General features: G+C 45.3%; 1 protein-coding gene across 1 annotated transcript in view; it reads right to left on the bottom strand.

Moving 5' to 3' along the window:
* Igfbp7 (insulin like growth factor binding protein 7) overlaps positions 1-16,728 on the bottom strand; it is a 63,055-nt gene extending 46,327 nt beyond the window's left edge. The window contains exon 1 of the mRNA XM_090343530.1: positions 16,200-16,728. Within this exon, the coding sequence (XP_090199656.1) occupies positions 16,200-16,677 (478 nt within the window). The 5' untranslated portion in view covers positions 16,678-16,728. The remainder of the gene's footprint in view (positions 1-16,199) is intronic.
* Between the last annotated feature and the right edge of the window lie 4,456 nt (positions 16,729-21,184).

The raw sequence follows: 21,184 nt of genomic DNA, 5'->3' as shown, positions 1-21,184 counted from the left end.
AGAGTAGACACTTGCTACTTTCAAAGCCTGAATTGAAGTTTAGGCCATAGGCTTTCCCTTAGAGGTGGAGAATAACAGGACATGTCACAAATCAAGAAGATACATAGTTGCGATTATATGCATGGGAATCATTTTTCAGGAGATGCTGAGCTAGATGTGTTTCGGCCTATAATATCTGCATGCAGGTCACTGAAGTAGGAGGATCAAAAGGTTGAGGTCACTTTGGGCTACATAGAAAGGTCTTTCCACACACACACACACACACCCAAACCCAGAACAACATCTCTTAGGGGAGCTGGGAGTTTGGCCTAGTGGTAGAGTGCTTGCCTAGCATGCACGAAGACCTGGGTTCAATTCTTAGGTACCACATACATAGAAAAAAAGCCAGAAGTGGTGCTGAGGCTCAAGTGGTAGAGCTCTAGCCTTGAGAAAGTCCAAGGACAGTGCTCAGACCCTGAGCTCAAGCCCAGGACTGGCAAAAAAAAACAAAAAAAAACCCCCAAAAAACCCCATACAAACAGATGATGAGAATGAATTGGATATTCTCCATGGCAGTTATATACCAAGACTTCCAGTGCATGCCTGAAACTGTAGATAGTAGCAGAGCCTTACATGCTACATTTTGATGCCTATATACATTGTCATAGGTGGTAAATGCAGACATGCAGACATGCAGGGTGGTTCAATGTGCGAGCTCTTAGCAGAGATGTCCTGGCCTTTGGCCTCATTTCTCCACAGCAAATAAATATCCCTTTGACAATCTATATTTTCTTGTATTTTCTGTGCTTTCTGTTGGTGATTTGGCTGCATGTATGACCTCCAATGTTGCACTGAATGCTGTCTAGTATTCCTAGGAAGGCAGAACTGAGGTGCCAATGTGTCTGATAAGCTTCACTCCAGCCTGAGTGACAGTGCTGTTGGCTAAGAGTTCAATGTTAATGTTAACTAAGGTGTCTCTAGACAGAAATACATGCAAAACACAGTGATGGATGGATCAACTGACAAACATGTGACCAGAGGCTCCCAGAATTCCAGCTGTGCTGTCTGTAGGAGCAGCAGGTCATTATTCATTAATTTAGGGCTCACAACGCTGCCCCATCTTAATGTGTCTCTATGCTGCGGCTTCACTGTAGGAGAATTAGCCTTTCTTGAAGGTTAATTGTGGGCCAACTCCCACATCCCTCTTGTAATCATGGTGGTATCTTCATTTTACAGATGAGAACACTGCCACTCAGAGAGGTTAAGTACACTTCTCAAGGCCACACAGTCAGGGGCTGTGTTAGAATTCATGCCTGAGTCATGATTGGGGGGAGATGGTAACATTGAATAGAACATGGTTCTTAGTCTCAAAGTCTTTGTGACTGTGGAAAGTCGAAGGGGCAATTTGAGAACGGGTCTTTGACTGAGTGACAAGAGATTCTCCTGTAGTTAGAGAACTTGTAAGCGAAACAGAGACACATTGTCTTCTTATAGATCCCAGTGAGGTAACAGCTAAAGGTAAGCTTTCATCAGTGTGAACACACAAAAGACCCACCCTTGTTGATTCACTTCTGTACCTGACAAGTCTACCCTAAGTACCTACCACATCCCAGGGATTTCTGGACTCTGGGGATTTCTGTAGAAAAGTATACAAAGAGCACTACTAGTCTTAGATGGGCAGTGTTGCTAAGTGGGTAGAGCACCTGCTGCAAAAGCTTGAGAGCCTGAGTTCAAATCTCAGTGCCACCAGAACAAATAAGCAGAAAGCACCAGACTCAAGGAACTCATGCTCTAGAGAAACAACTGAAGTCGGCAGAGCTAATAGAGGACTAGACCTTTTGAAAAGTCTCCAGCTGTAAGATCTGTAAGCTGGATCAATGGCGTAAACACTGGCTATCATTCCCCCCGTCCCCCCCCGCAAACTGAGATGCCCCAAAGTCACTGGTGGCTACCACAGAACAGTTGTTCTGAGCCTGGACTGGACACTAAGTCATCTGGAAAGTGTTTACACGTTCTGCTGCCTGGGCTACCAATGGAATCAGAGTCTCCGAGTCTCAGAGTGGAGCTCAGGCATTAGCATGCTCAGGCATTTGCAAATCAGGCAGTTTCTAATGCACTATATTACTTGATCCACAGCTTTCCTTCCAGCTTTTTGAGGGTTAACTGGAGATAAGAGTCTTATGAATTTTCCTGCCTGAGCTGGCCTTGAATTTTGATCTTCAGATATTGGCTCCTCAGTAGCTAGGATTACAGGTGTGAGCCACTAGTGCCTGAGAAATCTATTTTCTTAACCCTTCTCTCCATGCCCTCATCTTTTGGCTCTCCATCCCATCCTGGAAGTGCACACTGCCCCCTAAGGGGTACCTCCTGAGTCTAAAGGGGCCCATGTATAGTTAAGTGTTTCAATTTAATTTATTTTTTTTTGTCAGTCATGGGGCTTGAACTCAGGACCTTGGCTCTGTCCCTGAGCTCTTTTGCTCAAGGCTAGCCTTTGAGCCACAGCAAAATTTCTGTTTTTTTGGTAATTAATTGAAAATAAAGAGTCTCATGGATTTTCTAGCCAGGGATGGCTTTGAACCATGATCCTCAGATCCCAGGCTCCCGAGTAGCTAGGATTACAGGTGTGAGACCAGCTGTGTTTTAATTTTAAAGATGAGTCCTTGTTAGCCAGCAACTCTGTGTAAGTCAAAGAACAGACACATAAAATGAAGCAAAGTTATTATTTTTAACTAAGAAGACTCTAGAAACCAAAGATAATCCCCACTGCAAGCCTCCTGGGCACTGATTACACTAAATTCTCTAAGTCATGATTTTGGTTCATATTCTTGCTTGGAGCCAATATTTAAATTAAAAAAAAACCAACAAAAATGACTGAACATTTCATGTGCATAAAGCACTGATACATGCAGGGAAGAGATGGGTCCATACGTACTAAATGTAAGTGAGCTCTGAATCCAGAGTTATATATCAGAATTGACACAGGATGGTATCATGCGAGGCATGTGTGACATTACTTGAAGATAGAAATACTGTATGTTGCAAAATATCCTGTCTGGCCAACATCCTTGATTGTTCCCATCTGCCTCGGAGTCTGAGATCTCTTATGATATAGAGGAAGGAGTTCCTGTCCTAAAAATCCCTGCAGAAGAAGGTGGAAGTTTCCAGGGATTTGTTTATGACAGTATTATCCTATAATTTCATTTGTAGAAACCTACACACAGGTATTAATACTATGATTATACCTGCTTTTGCATGTAAGAGAACGATGAGTGGAGGAGATTAGGTTCATGCAGCTGAGAAGCTGGAAGGGGATTGATTCAAGCGATCTGACTCTCAAGTGTACATCTTGAACCACTGTGCTGTATGTCTTGGCATATATTACCCTCTTCTTGGATGCTGGCTGACTCAGAATACCATAAGAAGTAAAGGCAATTGGTAGGGGCAGTCTGGGATCGGCCTTAGAGACTCATGGACCTTATGATTGCCATGGGGAGACAGATGTGTCTCCTATCTTTGGAGTGGTCCTGAATGGGACAAGAGGTTGAAGCTGCTGTATGGAGTGAATTAGGATCCTAAAACACCTGCACTGTCTTCATCCCAAGGCAGTGTCAGCAAAAGATGATATGACCAATCTCTCTGGGAAAGTGTAGACTGGATTGGCTGCCTCACTGAGGTGGCAGGCCAGGTGTTTGCTTATTTGCATACTATGGTGGCTAGCAGGTGCGTGAGTGTGGGGACAGCAGTAGAAGAGTGGATAGAGCAGAACTTGCCATTTACACAGCTGCTTAGCCCAGCTCTGAAACTAGCAATGAGCTGGGAGGTGGAGAAAGCAAAGCACATTTTCTTTGAGCTCAGCCAGACAGGAAGAAGGAACAGTTTGCAAAGATGGGTCAGGTAGAAAGAAGCCTCAGATGAGAGCACCTTAAAAGGCGGCAGTGAGGGAGGGAGGGCCCCACACTTTGCCACCTGGAGCCTGGATCTGGAAAGGCCTGTCCAACCCTGGCAGTTATCTCCTTGTGAACCAAAGGCTCTGCGGTACAGAAAGAGCCAAGTCTAATCCCCTTTTCTTTCCTGCTCTGAGCCTCCGATCTGAGACACACTTTGGGCAGAGTGAGGCCTCAGGCTTGGAAGTCTTGGCCTGTCAAATATCTGATCTCTGCCCCAGCCTTCCCCCTCCAGCTGGGTTGAGAATCTCTAATAAGCAGACCACACCACAGGATCCCTCATCTCACAGGCTCTACCTCAGAGCGGCTGCTGCTGTGCACGTATTTCATTGCCCATCAAAAGCTCCAAGGCTTCCTGAGGGAGATCCCTCGGAAGCCAAGGCTGCCATGTAATTGCTGAAGCTGCTATTGGAATTCACTTTCAGATCCTGAGCAGAGTCCCGAGGGCTCCCATGGAGAAGGAACTGGCTTTGTATCCTGCGGGCTTGAGCTAACTCTCACAACATTCCTAAAGCCTCCCTTCTGTGTGGTCCCTTTCAGACTCTTCTGAAAGTTCCAGGAGATCTGGGTCTTGATAAAATTGTCTTCCCTGCTTGGAGTCAAGCTAGAAGAAAGCAGAACAGATGTCAGATCTAAAACTTCCCCAATTTGACCACTTGACTGCTGGCTAGCTGGATAATGTGCAGTGGTGCACATAGAATGCCTGGGAACTTCTCTTATTGAGGGAAAAACAGCCTCTGTGGACACTGGAGATGTCCTTTCTCAAGAAAGTCCTGGTGAATAAAGATTGTGATGGAATCATCGGCATCTCTGTTAGAATACGAATGCATTTTCTTCCTTCTCTCAGGAAGTCAATTGGATTACTCACATGTTGCCATGTGACTGACAAAAAAATGGCTCTCATTTCTAAAAATACAAATCCCTTCAAGAAAGTAGCTCTCCTAAGAGCCATCCCTTCAACGAAGAGAATTCAAACTGGGAAAACTGATCGTGGATTAGTGCAGGCAGGGGTCAAGGTCATGGCCAATGCTCAGGTGAAAACCTTGGGAGACAGTGAATATGAGTATGCTGATTTTTCTTCTTTGTCTTATTTAGAGTTAACAGAGGGTCCTGGTGAAGATTCAACAATAACAACAAACATTCTGATCCAGGAGGCCTTGTTAGTACAAGTATTCATGCTAGCTACGACAGCACTGTGACCTGTCAACAGTCTATTACACTGAAAAAGTTGGATTTAAGCTTTCTAGTCTAGCGTGATGCTAGACAGGTAGGTCACAAGAACTGGTGTAAAAGAAAAACCCACTATGGGAAGTTCCACTGGACACATTAATTCACTCAAGAAACCTGTTTTCCACTGAATATAATATGAAATTTATATAAAGTACTATCTGCCAAGAACACCCAGTTAAGCTTTGTTATACACAATTTCTTTTTTTCTTTCTTTTTCTGTGGGTCATGGGGCTTAATCTCTGGGTTTGGGTGCTATACCTGAGTTCTTCAGCTCAAGGCTATCACCCTACTCCCGGAGCCACAGCCCACTTCCCATTTTCTAGTGATTAACTGGAGACAAGAGTCTCTGGGTCTTTAGTGCCCGGGCTGGCTTTGAACTGCGATCCTCAGTCTGAGCCTCTTGAGTAGTTAGGATTATGGTGTGAGCCACCGCGCCCGATGTTATATACAATTTCTATTTCATGTTCTTGAAAGTTATTTTAGATCTGAAGGTAGCACATTCTGCTTGTGAATTATTCTGCACATTAATATCAGAAAGAGATTTAAAAAATTTTCACTTACAAGTTTGACTCTTGTTCTGAATTTATTATTATTATTATTATTATTATTATTTTGGCAGTAATGGGGCTTGAACTCAGGGCTTCATGTTCTCACTCAGCCTGCTTATTTTGCAGGTGCTCTGCCACACCCCCTTCACCTTGCTTTTATCTTGAGTATGTTGAAGATGGAGTCTCATGGACTTTCCTGTCTAGGCTGGTTTCAAACCCTGATCCTCCAGATATCAATCTCCTCATGAGAGAGAATAACAACAACAACAATAACCATCACCACCACCAGAGAAATTAGGCAGATAAGGAGGAGAGCACCTGGTGGAGATCCTGCCCCTTCTTCCTAAAAGCACTAGAAGGCAGAGATCACAGCCCTGGTGGAGACAAGGAGTGAGGTGGACAGTGATCCAACCAGATGTAAGAACAGCTGAGACTTGCCCCAAGGGATATAAAAGGAGGTCCCCAGGAGTACTGCATGTGAGCTGCTGACTACCGGGCTTCCTTTTCTTATGTGGAGAAGTCTGCACCCTCCCTATCCTCTTCCTCCTTCCTGTTCCTCCCCTTCCTCCCTGCCCAGACAGCTGGTGGACAGAATCCATATATGGTGACTGTCCCTGCCAAGAGGCCTACTTGGGGGGCCTCTACCAACCCAGTAGTAGCCAAGAGGTCACCCTCAACTTCCCAGGTGCCTTAGTCTCACTTTCAAATAGACTTTGTGCCTATGCCCACTTCTCCTGCCTCATAATTCCTTATTTGGTGGAGAGAAGAAAAGACTCAAGAGCCCTAGAAGGTATCACTTCAGTAGTTAGTATTACAGGCATGAGCCACCGCCATTCACTATGTATTACTTTTGAACCACCACCACCCTGTTTGCATTATTTTGTTTTAAAGTGTTTACTTGGAAATAGTTTCCAAGATTTCCAATAGTTTCCAAGATTTATACAAACAGAAAGATGTCATAAACAGGCAACACTGCTGGCATGCACCCTACACTTTGAACAACAAGGCTTTATGGAGTCCCTAAGCGAAGTGGCAGGCCTGCAACCCACTCACTCACTCACCGCCTGCAGGACTGACCTCTTACCTTCCTTGCCTGGAAACAGATCAAGGTTCCTTTTCCTTCCACAGTGAGGAGGAGGCAGGTGGAAGGACATCTGTGGAGGCCCTGGCAAACTTTAGAACAGTGTCATGTACTGTAGGAATACCAATCAGCTCAGAGCAGAGCACCGGGGGAGTTCAGGGTCTAGTTGATAACAATGAGTTCACAGTTATTGGTTGTGCTACAGTGCCTGCAGTGTTTTTGTATCCAAAAAGTAATTTTACCTCTGTAGGAATCTCGGGACACAGGAAGACTAAATTGTGCCTTTCTTCATTACATACATTCCCCTGAAGTTGTAAGAGTTGCTCTTTCATTGTGGCCAGTTTCTGTTGACTTGGCCTTGTCCAAACTGGCTGTAGAGAACTTCAGAGCATATGAAAGGGCCTTTGTGGAGGCTGGGTTACTAGGTCTATCTTACCTGGTCTGAACCATTCTTATTTTTCAAACCCAAAGCCTCTCTGTGCAGCTCTGTCCTGCCTAGGGAAGAGCAGATGCTCCTGGCCTTGCTGTTGCTCTCTGGGTAACCTTCTGCCTGGTTAAGGACATGGATGGGGTGGGGAAGGACGAGCTGACTATTAGCTCCAGTAGTTTTCAGTTAACCTTGGCCTGCTTCCTTCCGAAGAATGTAAAGGAAGTTTCACAGATTAGACTTTTTTTTTCCCAAAGGGGTCACAATATTTTGCCATTAATCCAATTTGGGATGGAATATCATTCAGCTCCTTTAAGACATCAATTTTCACTAAAAAGTAAACAATCCTCCCACCACACACATGATCCCTGCTGGCTTTCTCTTCTCGACCTCCCAGATGTTCTCTCGAAGGCCTGGTGGGGATGGGGTGGGCGTGTGTGAGTATGTGTCCTTGATTGACCCTGAAAATCCACATGGAAATCTTCCATGGACATTTCTAATGTCTCCAGCCCGAGCCTGCCTTTACTCGCAAAGTAAAATTGCCTTGAAGAAGCAAACTCCCTGATCTATAGACACACAGTCTACATCCCTTTCAAAGTTTTCTAACCTCACTAGTCCTAAGTTTCAAAAAGAAAAGTTACACTCAGACACCCCCTAGCTTACCAGTTTTGTTGATAATTATTAGTGTTCTCCCCCCCACTTTTTTTTTTTAAGCCAGTTACGGGGAACAAGATGTTGTTTATTCCACAATGAAAAGCACAGATGGGGTCTGATGACGGATCACGTGGAGGGCAGCTGGAGGTAAAGGAAGCACCACAATCTTATCCGCTAGGAGGAGGAATTTCGAATAAGGGAGGCTGGCTGCCCTTGGACTCTACCCAGAATAAGGGAGGCCGGCTGCCCTTGGACTCAACCCAAGGATGTTTTGTCATTAAACTATCCAAAAGAGAGCCTTATAAGGCAGTCTCTTTTGGAAGGCAAGCCTGCAGTGAACCCCAAGAGCCAGCTCGGGGGACAGGATGGAAATCATCATTAAGAATGGCAGTAAATGCCTGCTCAGCGTCTCCCATTCCTCCTGGGAGCTGTACAAAGCAAAAGGCTGAAATGGAAAAATCTTCTACCTTTGCCTCATCCTCGCTGAGGTGACTGCTCAGCTCTCAACTAGTCTCTTACTGGAAAGTTCTTGCTACTGTGTAATCCAACTATTTAATTCCAGCCTCTTAAATTCTATTTCCTTGAAGAATTGTAGGACAGCCAGGTGCCTTCCATTTAATAATGCATTCCTGAACTATGAAGAAATATTGACATGTTCCTTGGATTACTTTTCACAAGAATAATATTAAATCCAGGAAGGTCCTTCTTCAAGATGGCCCATTTTCTTTGCTAAGGCTTCTTCAGCTTCTCAGAACTTTTCTACAATGGAGTGATTAAAACTGGATAAAGTGATAATGAAGAGCTGGTGATTCATTCATCCTTCTGGAAGTTTCTATGCTCCAGAAGGACAAATGAGGAAAGAAAAGTTTGAAAAGCATTTCTATGGATAGACTCTTGGAGATGTAAATGTTTCCTTTGTTGTGTGTGAAGAAAAGAGGAGGAAGATGAGAAAGAAGGAGAGGGACAAGGAGAAAGAAAAATGAGGATTTAGAAGCAGGAAAGACTCCCCTGAAATAAACCAAGTAGTTGTAATTTGGAGGCAAAGTGACCTGAAGTACTGTGTGAGCAGCCATTTAATAAGAAGGCAGGAAGAGCTTCTCACTCCCAGGTGACAAACCTTGCCATGCCCAGCAGAGCCCCGGATCTGACAGTGTCTGAGAGACACCAAAGGCATTGTGAAGAAGCACTGACATGTGCAGCAATTATGATACTAGTTCTTCAAATGGAAGTCTGACTACAGCCATGCCCTTCCGATCTCTGCCTCCAAGGGGAGCCAACAGAGGTTTTCTAAAAACGTGTAAATCCGACTTAGTGGTTCCCACAAACCTTGTGCTTAGAACATCCGGGCTGGATGACTAGACTGTGTATGGTGGCCTGTGGCCCTGCTGCCCTCCTGCTCTGTGTGGTGGGCACAGGCTATGCCTCACTTATTAAAAAAGTATGACTTAAAATCATCCCTTTCTTCATGAGAAGGGGTATCAACGTGTGAGAAGTAATGCACCTACTACCTGGCGAATGAACTTGTAACCCCTCCATACATTACCCCAACAATAAAAAATAAAAAATCAGAACAGAGGAAGAGAAGGAGGAGACAGACAGACAGAGAAAAGACAGAGGGAAGGAAGGAAGGAAAAAAAATTCCCTTTCTTTTGGTAGTGCTGGGGTGTAAACTCAGGGCTTTACATTTGCTATGCAGATACCCCACTGGCTCTTTCTGCTTCAGTTATTTTTGAGATATGGTTCATTCGCACTGAGATAATGAGCTTTCTATTTATGCTTCTTGCAGATGAAATCTATGGACCTAGGCATTCAGATTTTCTGTTGAGATAAGGGTCTTGCAAACTGCCAAGGCTGACTTTGAACTTCTATACTCCCCCAATCTCCACCTTCCAAGTAGCTGGATTAAAGGAGTGAGCATCTGATTCTAAAAAGGTGCATCCTTAGTTGACAGCTAAAGGAAGCATATTATTTTTGCTGTGCAATTTTTGTTGGTTTTTTTTTTTTTGGTGGTACTGGGGCGTAAACTTTTGCTTGCCATGCCTCCAGCCCCAACAGAGTGTTTTGATATATGTATATGTTGGGGAATGGCTAATTAAGCCTATAAAATTTCTCAGAATTTCCCTGTGTGTGTGTGTGTGTGTGTGTGCATGTGTGTGTTTGATATCTAGGTTTGATGCTTACAACTAGTCACATTACACTGAGCCACATTTTTAGCTTTTTCTTGAACTAGTTGTTATTATTGTTTTTGTTGTTGTTGTGCAAGTAGTAGGGCATGAACTCAGGTCTTGGGTGCTATCATTACCTCTTTTGTTCAAGACTGGTGCTCTATCACTTAAGCTACAACTCAACTTCCAGTTTTAAGTGATTAAGAATCTTACAAACTTTCTGCCCAGACTGGCTTTGAACTTTGATCCTCAGAGCTTAGGCTCCTAAGTAGCTAAGATTTCATACATGAGCCACTGGTGCCTGGATTGTGCTAGTTATTTTTGAGATTGCCTCTCTTCTTTGCTGGATGTAGGCCTGGACTTCCATCAGCCCACTTCAGTTTTTCTGTCCTAAGGGGTGGCAGCGTGTACCCCATGTTTCATTACTGGTGGAGAAGGGGGTCTCATGTGTCTGTCTGGCCTAGTTTCAAACCTCAGTCCTAATTCACCTCCTCCTAATTTCAGTCTCCAAGTAGCTAGGATTACAGGTTTAAGCCTTGGGCAGCTGGCTTTCACAGGCATGCTTGTGTTTCTCTCCTTTCCCTGCCTCCCATCCTTACTTCCTTTCTTTGTGGTGACATCAAGTCTCTTAGCAATTTTTTTTGGGGGGGGTCATGGGGCTTGAACTCTGGCCTGAGTGCTGTCCCTGAGCTCTACAGCTCAAGGCTATTGCCCTACCCCTAGGCCTAGGCATTGTCCCTGAGCTCTTCAGCTCAAGCCTACTGCCTTGCTCTTGAGCCAAGCCCCACTTCCCCTTTTCTTTTTTCTTTTTTTTTTTTTTTGCCAGTCCTGGGCTTGAGCTCAGAGCTTGAGCACTGTCCTTGGACTTTCTCAAGGCTAGCACTCTACCACTTGAGCCTCAGCACCATTTCTGGCTTTTTGCTATGTATGTGGGGTACTGAGGAATCGAACCCGGGTCTTCATGCATGCTAGGCAAGCACTACCACTAGGCCAAACTCCTGGCCCCCACTTCCCATTTTCTAGTAATTAAATGGAGATAATAGTCTCAGGTCCTTTTGTGCCAGGGCTGGCTTTGAACCTTGATCTTCAGATCTCAACCTTCTGAGTAGCTAGGATTACAGGCATGGGCCACCGCATCCAGTGTCTCTTAGCAAATTTGAAGCATATAATATATTGTTAGTGATGAAAAGCACTGTGATATGTAACAGAGTCCTTGAGTTCTGGAAAGAACCCAGGACTGAGATTTTGTCTCCTTTTCCAACATCTCAAAGCCCTCCACTCCAACCCCACCTCAGCTCCTGGCAACACCACTTTATTTTCTGCTCCTATGAGTCTTTTTTAGGTTTCACAGGTAAGGGGATCCTGTATCTATCTTCCTATGCTGGCGTTATTTTAGTTAAGAGAATGTCTTCCAGGTTCATCCATGCTGTCAAAAACAGCAAGGTTTTCTTCAGTGACTGGATAAAGAATAACACCATGATGGTGTGTGTGTGTGTGTGTGTGTGTGTGTGTGTGTGTGTGTGTGTGTGTGTGTGCGCGTGTGTGCGTGTGTGTGCGTGCGTGGGGGGGGAGAGGGGATTAAGTTGTAGACAGGGAAGCATTCCAGGCAGAAGGCACTACATGTACAAAGGCATGGAACCAAGAAGAATTAAGATATGTTGAAATAACACAAGGACAGCACATATATTGGGGCAGGAGAGAAGATGTCAAAAGAAAAGAATGGGATTGGATAGTTGTCTCTTTGGGATTTCAGTTTAGACGTCTGAACCCAGGGCCTGGGTGCTGTTCTTGAACTTTTGCACCTAAGGCTGGTGCTTTACTTCTTGAGACACAGCTCTACTTCTGTTTTTTTGATGGTTCATTTGAGATAAGCGTTTCACAGACTTTCTTGCCTGGACTGGCTTAAAACAATGATCCTCAGATCTCAGCTCTCTAAGTGGCTAGGATTATAGATGTGAGAAACTGTTCTTTGCAGGATAGCATTATATCATGAAGAACCTTCTATGCTCAAGTAGGTAGTTGAACTTGGCCCCCAAAGTACTAAGAAGATAGATATTTAGGAATATTATGCTAGTATTATAAGTAAAAATTAGCTTAGAAGAGGCAATCATGTCCCAAAATATCAGAGTATCTAAAATGCGTTTACGAAAGATAGAAAAGATTTCAAGGACCACAAGGAAAGATGTAGCGCCATGATTTCTTTCAACACTGTATTTTTTTTTTTTTTGCCAGTCCTGGGCTTGAGCTCAGGGCCTGAGCATTGTCCTTGGACTTTCTCAAGGCTAGAGCTCTACCACTTGAGCCTCAGCACCACTTCCGGCTTTTTTTTCTATGTATGTGGTACCGAGGAATCGAACCCGGGTCTTCATGCATGCTAGGCAAGCACTTTAACCACTAGGCCAAACTCCCGGCCCTCAACACTGTATTTTTTATGAGATACTTTAGCTTCTTTGTATCAACTTTGTATTAAAATGAATTGTCAGATGCCCCCTTCTAGTGAACTAGGATTGTAGGGACAGTAGTAAGAAGTAATGGCACTAAATTCATAATGACAATTCCAAGGTCTGAGATGATTACTTCATTACCTTTCAAACAGATTTTCAGGCTGATGGGCTTGCCTTCTACTGCAGAGGAAGAGGAACAAGTAGGACAAGCTCACTATGCACAGTTGAGTAAATGGTGATCCTCTCAGGAAAGGGTTGAGGGCAGCTCCGGGGGTTCAGGGACCAAGGGGAAATGCACTCAGAAATTGCAACCTGTAAGCATGCTTTCCTAAGCAGGGGGACTTCCCCTCTCTCCTTCCCTCCCTTCTATCCATCCGTCCTTCCTTCCTTCCTCCCTTCATGTCTTTCTTTCTTTTTTCTTTTTGGTTGGTTGTAGGGCTGTAACTCTGGGCCTGGGCACTGTCGCTAAGTTCTTCAGTTCAAGTGTGCTCTACCACTTGAGCCATAATGTCACTTCTGGTTTTCTGGTGGTTAATTTGAGATGAGTCTCATACACTTTCATGCCCTGGCTGGCTTTGAACTGCGATCTTCAGATCTCAGCCTCCTGAGTAGCTAGGATTACAGGCGGAAGCCACTGGCGCCTGGCTCAGGGGGGTTTTATTTATGTGCACATAGTTTCTAGTACTGTGCAGACAAGCTGCTATCTCTCAACAAATGTATGCTAAATGAGATTTTAAAAAATGTACAGTGTTGGGGCTGTGTCTTACAATGCCTTCCTTTCTCGCAAGAGTCAAACATCATTCAGTTTTCTTCTGAGGACAGAAATAGCTGGAGCAAGCTAGAAAACACATTTCCTATTCTTTGCCAAGCTCCAGTCCGTGACATAGAAGTAAATTGTGCTCTGTCTAGTTGGCTTGTAATTGTCATTAGCAAATCGTTATTAGCAACTTCTATTTGCTATTAATTGCCAAAGTACATCCAAGAGTCAACAGAAATCTATCAGGAGACTTGGTTTCTACCCCACTCTCTATGTCTTTTCTTCTGTCTCTGTCTCTGTCTCTGTGTGTTTCTCTCTCTCTTCCTCTCTCTCTCTCACTCACTCTCTCTCTCTCTCTCTCTCTCTCTCTCTCTCTCTCTCTCTCTCTCTCTCTCTCTCTCTCTCTCTCCACCTCCTATAACCAGACCCCATACATCTCCTTTCAGGGTGGAAGGAAAGGCTGATTAACATCAAGGTTTCCAGTTTTAGATGCTGTTTATCCTAACCTCTCACAGGTGTGAGGAAAAGCAAAGAGTCTCCGAGAAGCTGATGTACATAGAAAATGAGGCCCTGGCTTTGTCTGAACACCAGTCTTAATGTTGTACCATCCTTCTGCCTTGAGTTGTGGCAGAACAAAGAAGCAGGAGATAAAATGGGATAAAACTAGTTTCTGGTGAGAGAATAATGCCGAAAGAAAACCACAGGCCAATCTCTGTTTTTTTCCCTTCTACCCATCAACTGGTACTGGCGTTTGAACTCAGGGCTTCACCCTCTGGCTTGGATTTCTGCTCAAGGTTGGTACTTCACTACTTGGGGCGCTCCTGACTTTTTGCTGGTTACTTGGAGATAATATGCTCTCTGGATTTGTCTGTGTGGACTGACTTGGAATGGGGATTCTCAGATCTTTGCTTCCTGAGTAGCCAGGAATACATGTGTGAGCCACCACTACCCAACTAAATGCCTTGATCAGGCAAATACCAGTGACTTAAAAAGACTGTGGGGAGGGGTCAGGAGTTTGGCCTAGTGGTAGAGTGCTTGCCTAGCATGCACAAAGGCTCGGGTTCGATTCCTCGGTACCACATACATAGAAAAAAGCCAGAAGTGGTGCTGTGGCTCAAGTGGTAGAGCTCTAGCCTTGAGAAAGTCCAAGGACAGTGCTCAGGCCCTGAGCTCAAGCCCAGGACTGGCAAAAAAAAAAAAAAAAAAAAAAAAGACTGAGGGGAGGCTGGGAGTTTGGCCTAGTGGTAGAGTACTTGCCTAGCATGCACAAAGACCCAGGTTTGATTACCACATACACAGAAAAAAGAAGTGGTGCTGAGGCTCATTTGGTAGAGCTCTAGCCTTGAGAAAGTCCAAGGACAGTGCTCAGGCCCTGAGCTCAAGCCCAGGACTGGCAAAAAAAAAAAAAAAAAAAAAAGATTATGGGGAAAATTTCTCTTGGAATACTTATAGGAAAAACTCAGTATTTTAGATAAATTCTTTTTCTTTTCTTTTTTCTTTTTTTTTTTTTTGTCAGTTGAGGGACTTGAACTCTGTCTAGGTTTTGTCCCTGAGCTCTTCAGCTCAAGGCTACCATCCTACCCTTGAGCCACAGCACCACTTTCGGTTTTCTGGTGGTTTAGTGGAGATAAGAGTCTCACAGATTCTCAGCCTCCTGAGTAGCCAGGATTACAGGCATGAGCCACCGTGCCTGGATAGATAAATTCTTAAACAATGCACATGCCTCTTTTTACAATGTGGTTGATATATCACATCATGAAACCTCAAAGCACATATAGCTGGATATGCATGGATTAAGTAGGGTTGTGGTTTTCTAAGCTTAAGGAGATAATGCTGTAAAACAGCCCATAGTAAGTTACATCATGGAAGATTTTCAGTGGTGAACTTTGAAACGAATGACATGTAACCTATGAGCAGATGGACTTCTGGGAATAGATCTAAAGAAAGAATTGTTTGGAAATGTGGAGAAAGTGTGAAATTCGTTAGAAAGGCAACAGCTTCTCCCTGTCAAATAATTGCCTTTCCTGCCTTCCCTACCTTGGCCTGGACTAGAGGAAGAACAGCCAAACTCAGATTTCTAAGTTTCCCTTGAAATTACTGTTGATGGAAACTGTTATTTCAGGCGTTAGACTTATTTTTTTCTCCAAGTGCAGACTTTTATTTTTCTCATTTCGTTTATGGCAAGTTTGGGCTTGTATGGCATAAAATAAACAGTCAAACCCAATCTCCAAAGCATTCCTGCTGAAGAGTACATCCTGGAGACAAATTGTGCCCCAGAAAAGAACAAATAAATAAACGAACAAGAAGGGAAAAACCGAATGGTCATAAAGTCCACCACATAAACTACATCATTAAAGTTTTGTTCAAAGAGTCCGTATTTTATTTTTGGCCCACAAATGTAATTAGCTACCTAGATTACTATTTGAGCACTGGTAGAAAACTTGTTAAAAGTGTATATTAAGAAACAGGAAACCTAATTTTAAAATACAATCTGGGCAAAGAACGAAAAACAAATGACTTTCTAAAAAGTACTTCGCTATTAATCCTCTCCCACCCCCCCCTCCCCAACTCTGGAAAGAATGATGAGAAGAAAAAAAAAAGCCATCTCTGGCTCCCCAAAGCCAGAGGCTCTGGTGAATCCACTTGCCAGCTGTGTGGAGGACGAGCTGGGGGAGTCTGGGGATGGCAGGGCCCGAGGTCTCGGAAACTCTGCTATTTATACACTGGGTTCTGCGATTTCTCACTTTCTTGGCGCGCACACCAAACCTTAAATAAAACCACCACTTGCACCACCCAAACCAACAGAAACCCAAAGCGGTAGGCTGGCATCGCCCTCGGGCTCGCTGCCTCGGGTGGTGGCCAACTCTTCCTTTCCCTTACGTCTCCATCGCGGGCACCGGGCGGACGCCCCGTCGGGCGAGGCCCGAGCGCGCAGGCGCGCAGGCGCAGGAGGCGCGCGCGGGTGCCCACCTTGCTCGCACGTGCCCTTGCTGATCTGGGTGATGGCCTTCTCCCCGCGGCTCTCGGCCTTCAGGCTGGCGGCGCGCAGCTGGCAGGCGTTGGGGTAGGTGGTGCCGTCGCTGCCGCACACCGGGTAGCGCGCCTTGCACACGCACACGCCGCTCACCACCGGGCCGCCGGCGGCCGCCCCGGCTTTGCCCTTCCGCCTCTTGCGGCTCTTCACGCACTCCATGCCCTGCGCGCAGTGCCCCCTGTCGGCGCCGCCGCCGCCGCACGGCTCGCCCTCGCCGCGGGCGCACACCGGGCAGCAGCCGCACGCGTCGCGGGTCTCCCCGAGCTGGCAGCCGAGCGGGGGCAGCGGCGGGCAGGTGGCCTGCTCGCAGGGGCCGCAGGCGTCCTGCGAAGAGGCGGAAGAGGAGAGGGGCAGCAGCAGGAGCAGCAGCCAGGCGGCTCCGAGGAGCAGGGCGCACAGCGGCGATCGCTCCATGGCGGGTGGCGGTGGCCTGGCGCGCCAGTGAGCGCGTTCGGGCTGGGTCGGCGCCTTAAACCCCGCCGCCCCGCCCGGCCCGGCCCAGCCCGGCCCAGCCCGGCCCGTCCCGTCCGCGGGAACCCCTCCCCCGGACGGCCGGAGCGCGCCCGCCCCGCCTGGCCCCCTCGCAGGAACCCCGCCCTCGGGCGGCGGGCCGCGGGCGCTCCTGCTGGTGGGGTGCGGCGGGGCTCCGGCCGTGGATCTCGTGCACCAGGCTGGTTCCGCGCACCACCGTGGGCTCTGGGGACGCCCCAGACCTTCAGGGATCGCCCAGCAGTGGTAGCGGCTCCCTGGCCTTCATGGGGCAGTTTTATTTTTTATATCTTTATTTAGTTTTTGTTTTTTTAACTTTTGGAACAACAATTAGGACTTTTAGAAGTTTTCGTACATCTGAGATGCTTGGAATCGGATTACTCTGTGCTTTGGGAAACTTTAAAGAACAAGACTGGTTTTGTTTTTAAACTTTGGCATAGTCATTTTTTTCCTGTTTACTTTTTTATTGTTATTATAAAGGTGATGTACACAAGTCAGATAAAGATCACATTTCTTTTTAGACTATATCACCCTTTCCCTCCTCAGTTTTCCCCTCCCATCTGCACGCTCAAATTGTAGTTCACTTTCAACATAATGTTTAGTGAGTACCACTACTCCATTTAGAACTTTTTTTTTTTAAACGTGGCTTAGTGGGATCTTGGGGTACCGGTAGTCAGGACAATTCTCTACCAACTACTTTGAGACACATGCACTCTTCTTCAATCTCAGAGATGCTCCTCAAAAAACTTCAAAGGCTTATCCTAAACCCTCCAAACCCTAGGCCCTTAAAACCCTTTTTGTGCAGGCACTAAAGTTGTTTCCCCTTTAAGATTGAACATCAAATACAACAGTATGCATTTTTCTGCATGTCCCATTATTTTTTTTCTTGGCATAATCTTTGGGTTTATAAGATGGTTAGCGGAAAGCAAGCAATTCACAGCAGCTCAGCAAGGTATGGATTCATCGTCACCTGTCTCCCTAGGGTTATTATTGCACACTGTTTTTGAAAATTCCATGGTTACAAAATTGAGAGGTGAGAAACACTCTAGAAAACATTGCACCACTTTAGCCCCCCCCCTTTTAGCATATGCTAGAAAGGTGATACCTTTTTTTAAAGATTGCATGTGGATGTGACAATTGTCTAAAAAGCATTGAAGTCTTTACATAGGAGTTTTTCCTAAACATTCTTACCTTTGTCCCACAGTAAGAAATACAGTTGACATGGCCTAAATCACAGTGTCTATCAAACTAGACTCAAGGTGCATTTTTTCCAATTCATTTGCTGGTTAAGTTCTACTAAACAGACCCTATGACCTATTATTATCTGTTAGCTTTTCAGAAGCCACCACTAGATGTACTGCAGTGTTCGTGTATGTGTGACAGCAGCTACACTGCTTGGGGTATTGTGTGTGAAGGTAATGGAAGTGTGTGGGACAGTGGAGTTCCTTTGAGGAGTCATTATGGCAAACAAAACCAGCAATCAGGCTTCCTTTGCTGAAGAAGCACCTAGCTTGTGCTGCTGCCAGTCCAGCTGCAGGAGTTGAGGATAGAGATAGGTAGTCAGTCAGAGATGAAGAAATAAGAAGAATGGGGCCTTTAAAGGGTAACCTCATAATGTCTGCCTGCCTGCCTGCCTGCCTGCCTGCCTCCCTGCCTGCCTCCCTGCCTGCCTCCCTGCCTGCCTCCCAACCTCCCTCCCTCCCTCCCTCCCTTCCCTTCCCTTCCCTTCCCTTCCCTTCCCTTCCCTTCCTTCCTTCCTTCCTTCCTTCCTTCCTTCCTTCCTTCCTTCCTTCCTTCCTTCCTTCCTTCTTGGAAAGAGGGAATGGCTGATGCAGGTTCAGTGTGTAGGTTTCTGGATTTGATTTGCTACTATTTTGTTGATGGTTACTGGTTTCTAATATTAAGATGTCTTTATCTGGTTTTGGTGGCTTAGGCAAGTCAGTGAGTTGATAGGAAATGATGCTAGTTCTTTTCTTCTATTTTGGAGGAGTGTTTGTGATGATATCGCTTTCACCAGTGATGCCACTGCACCAGAAAGATTCTGATTTTTGTTGTTGTTTTGTGTCCCTCACTATCGCTGTCTTTGTCTTGGTCCCTATCATCTTGTTTCTCTCTCCCTCCTTGGCTTTTGAGATCCCCATCTTACTATACAGCTATATGGCCTAAGCTGGCCCTACATTCTTTTATCTGTCTCCCTTAGCCTCCTGAGTGTTGGGATACACTCAGACATGCGCCATCAAGGATGTTCTCTGTTAGTTTGCTAAGGCTGCTACAGCAAAGTCCTCATACAGGAGGTCTTAAAGAAATGAATGTTCTCATTGTCTGGGAGTCTGGGGTGAAGATGTTATCAGTGTTAGTTTCCTTGGAGGGCCCTAAGGAAAAGCTCTGTTCCAGGCCTCCCTTCTTGGCTTGTAATTGGCCACCCTCATGGTACCTAATTACACGGGCAAGCCTTCCTGTATACACAAGCTGCTAACACTGACTCAAAAAGACTGGAGGTGTGGGACAAGTGGTAGAGCACCACCCTTGAGCAGTCAAGCTGAATGTGAGCTCAGTGGGCTTGAGTTCAAGCCCAAGAATGAGCACAAATAAACAACAACAAAAAGAATTATAAAAGAAGAAACAGAAAATAAAAACTGATCTTCTTGAGTCTATATTGTTTTTCTTACTATTGAAGCTTAGTCTCTAGTACTTCAAAATATGGCTGTATTTGAAGCCAGAGTCTTTTAAGGACAGAATGAAGTTAGAATGAGACCTTTGGGGATGGAACCCTAATTCAGTAAGACTGGTGTCCAGTTAAATACTATTTCTGATGTTTAAGCCTATAGTGTTTTGTTAAACATTCACCCTGTAACCAGCTAGTATCATGACTTTAGAAAGGTAAAAGCAGGATCTGTTTTTATCCCCTCCCTTCTCTCTGGTCATTCTTTTTTTTTCTTTTTCTGCTAGTTTTGGGGCTTGAACTTAGGGCCAGGGCATTGTTGTTGGGCTTTCTCAAGGCTAGCACTTTCCCACTTGAGTTATAGCACTTCTTCTGGCTTTTTCTATGAATGTGTTACCAAGGAATCAAACCCAGGGCTTCATGCATGCTAGGTAAGCATTCTACCACTAGGCCATGCTCCTGGGCCTTTTTTCTTTTCTTTTCTTTTTAAACAGGTGAGGACTGTTTATTGAGGAACAACAATGAGGGGCACAAACCTTCACACAGGATTGGAGGTTGTGCTAGGGACTGGATTTTGGGTTAGGCTTATATAGGGCTTAACAAGGAAGCAAAAATAAAAAATGGGTGATGGTCTCCTGGAAGCCCAGGGCGGTGTCTTTGGCCCCTGGCCTTTCTTTTGTCTACTTCTGAAGCTAGGACTGAGGAGGTCTGGGAAGGGGAGGAAGTGCTGTTTCTCTGCTAATCTGGCCACTTCCCATCCTTTTCTGGTAATTTGATTAATCATGGCTAATTGGTATGAGGCAGGTCTCCAATAGAGGGACCCAGGTGTTTGTTTCTTGAAGGAGCTGGTGAGTCTTCATCTGCTCATGAGGAAGGAGGAAAGAAGCCTCTGCTGTCCAGGAATGGAGCCAACTCACAGCCCAACCACAGTGTTATTACAAATTGACCTGACATTAGCAGCAGCGGGGGTCCCAGTGTTACTGCAAACCCAGATGATGTGTACGGATGAGTGCTGCTGCTCTGTGGACATAAACACTCCCACAGAACTCCTCCGTAGACAGACCACGGTGCCGCCCACAAAACACCAAACACCTGCCTGCCTCATTTCACAAGTCTGCTACTTTTCCAATTACAGTTTCCTCGTACCCCACGCTGCCTTTCCTGCAGGTAAGATGAATTAGGTGTAGTATTCCTCCCCTTAGCCACAGAGGAGGCATTACAAGCCCTCAGTGGACCCCTGAGCTCAGGGGTGGTACAAAACCCTATATATACAATGTTTTTTCTTATACATATCTGTGGTGAATTTTAACTTACAAATCAGGTTCAGTAAGAGATGAACAACAAATACTAATAACAATAGAACAGTTATAACAATACATTGTCACAAAAGTGATTTAAGAATTTCCTTCTGGAATTCTCTAGTTAATGTTGTCAGATTTTGTTTGACTGTGGGTAACTTGAAAACAAAGTAGTTGACAGGGCCATTTATTTTTATTTTGGTGGCACTGGGGTTTAGGGCCTTGAGCTTGGCAGGCAAATTTAATAGCACTTGAAGCATGCCCCCAGTTCTGTCTCTGCTTCCTGACAGCATCAGTTTACAACAACTTCCTGCTTTCTTAGGCCTCCTCTCCACTTCTCCTCCCGATTTACTCAGCTACTCAGCACACATCCCTCTAATAGCTTCTTTCGAATGCTGTTTTCAGAGACACCCCAGCATTCAGCACACGTTGCTGTGCTGCAACGTGTAATTATCTTCATGTATTCAGTTAC

The sequence above is a fragment of the Megascapheus bottae genome, chromosome 13 (assembly GCF_031878675.1).
Source record: "Megascapheus bottae isolate mThoBot1 chromosome 13, mThoBot2.hap1, whole genome shotgun sequence".
In the NCBI taxonomy this organism is placed as follows: Eukaryota; Metazoa; Chordata; class Mammalia; order Rodentia; family Geomyidae; genus Megascapheus; species Megascapheus bottae.
This window is presented reverse-complemented; position numbering and strand designations above follow the sequence as displayed.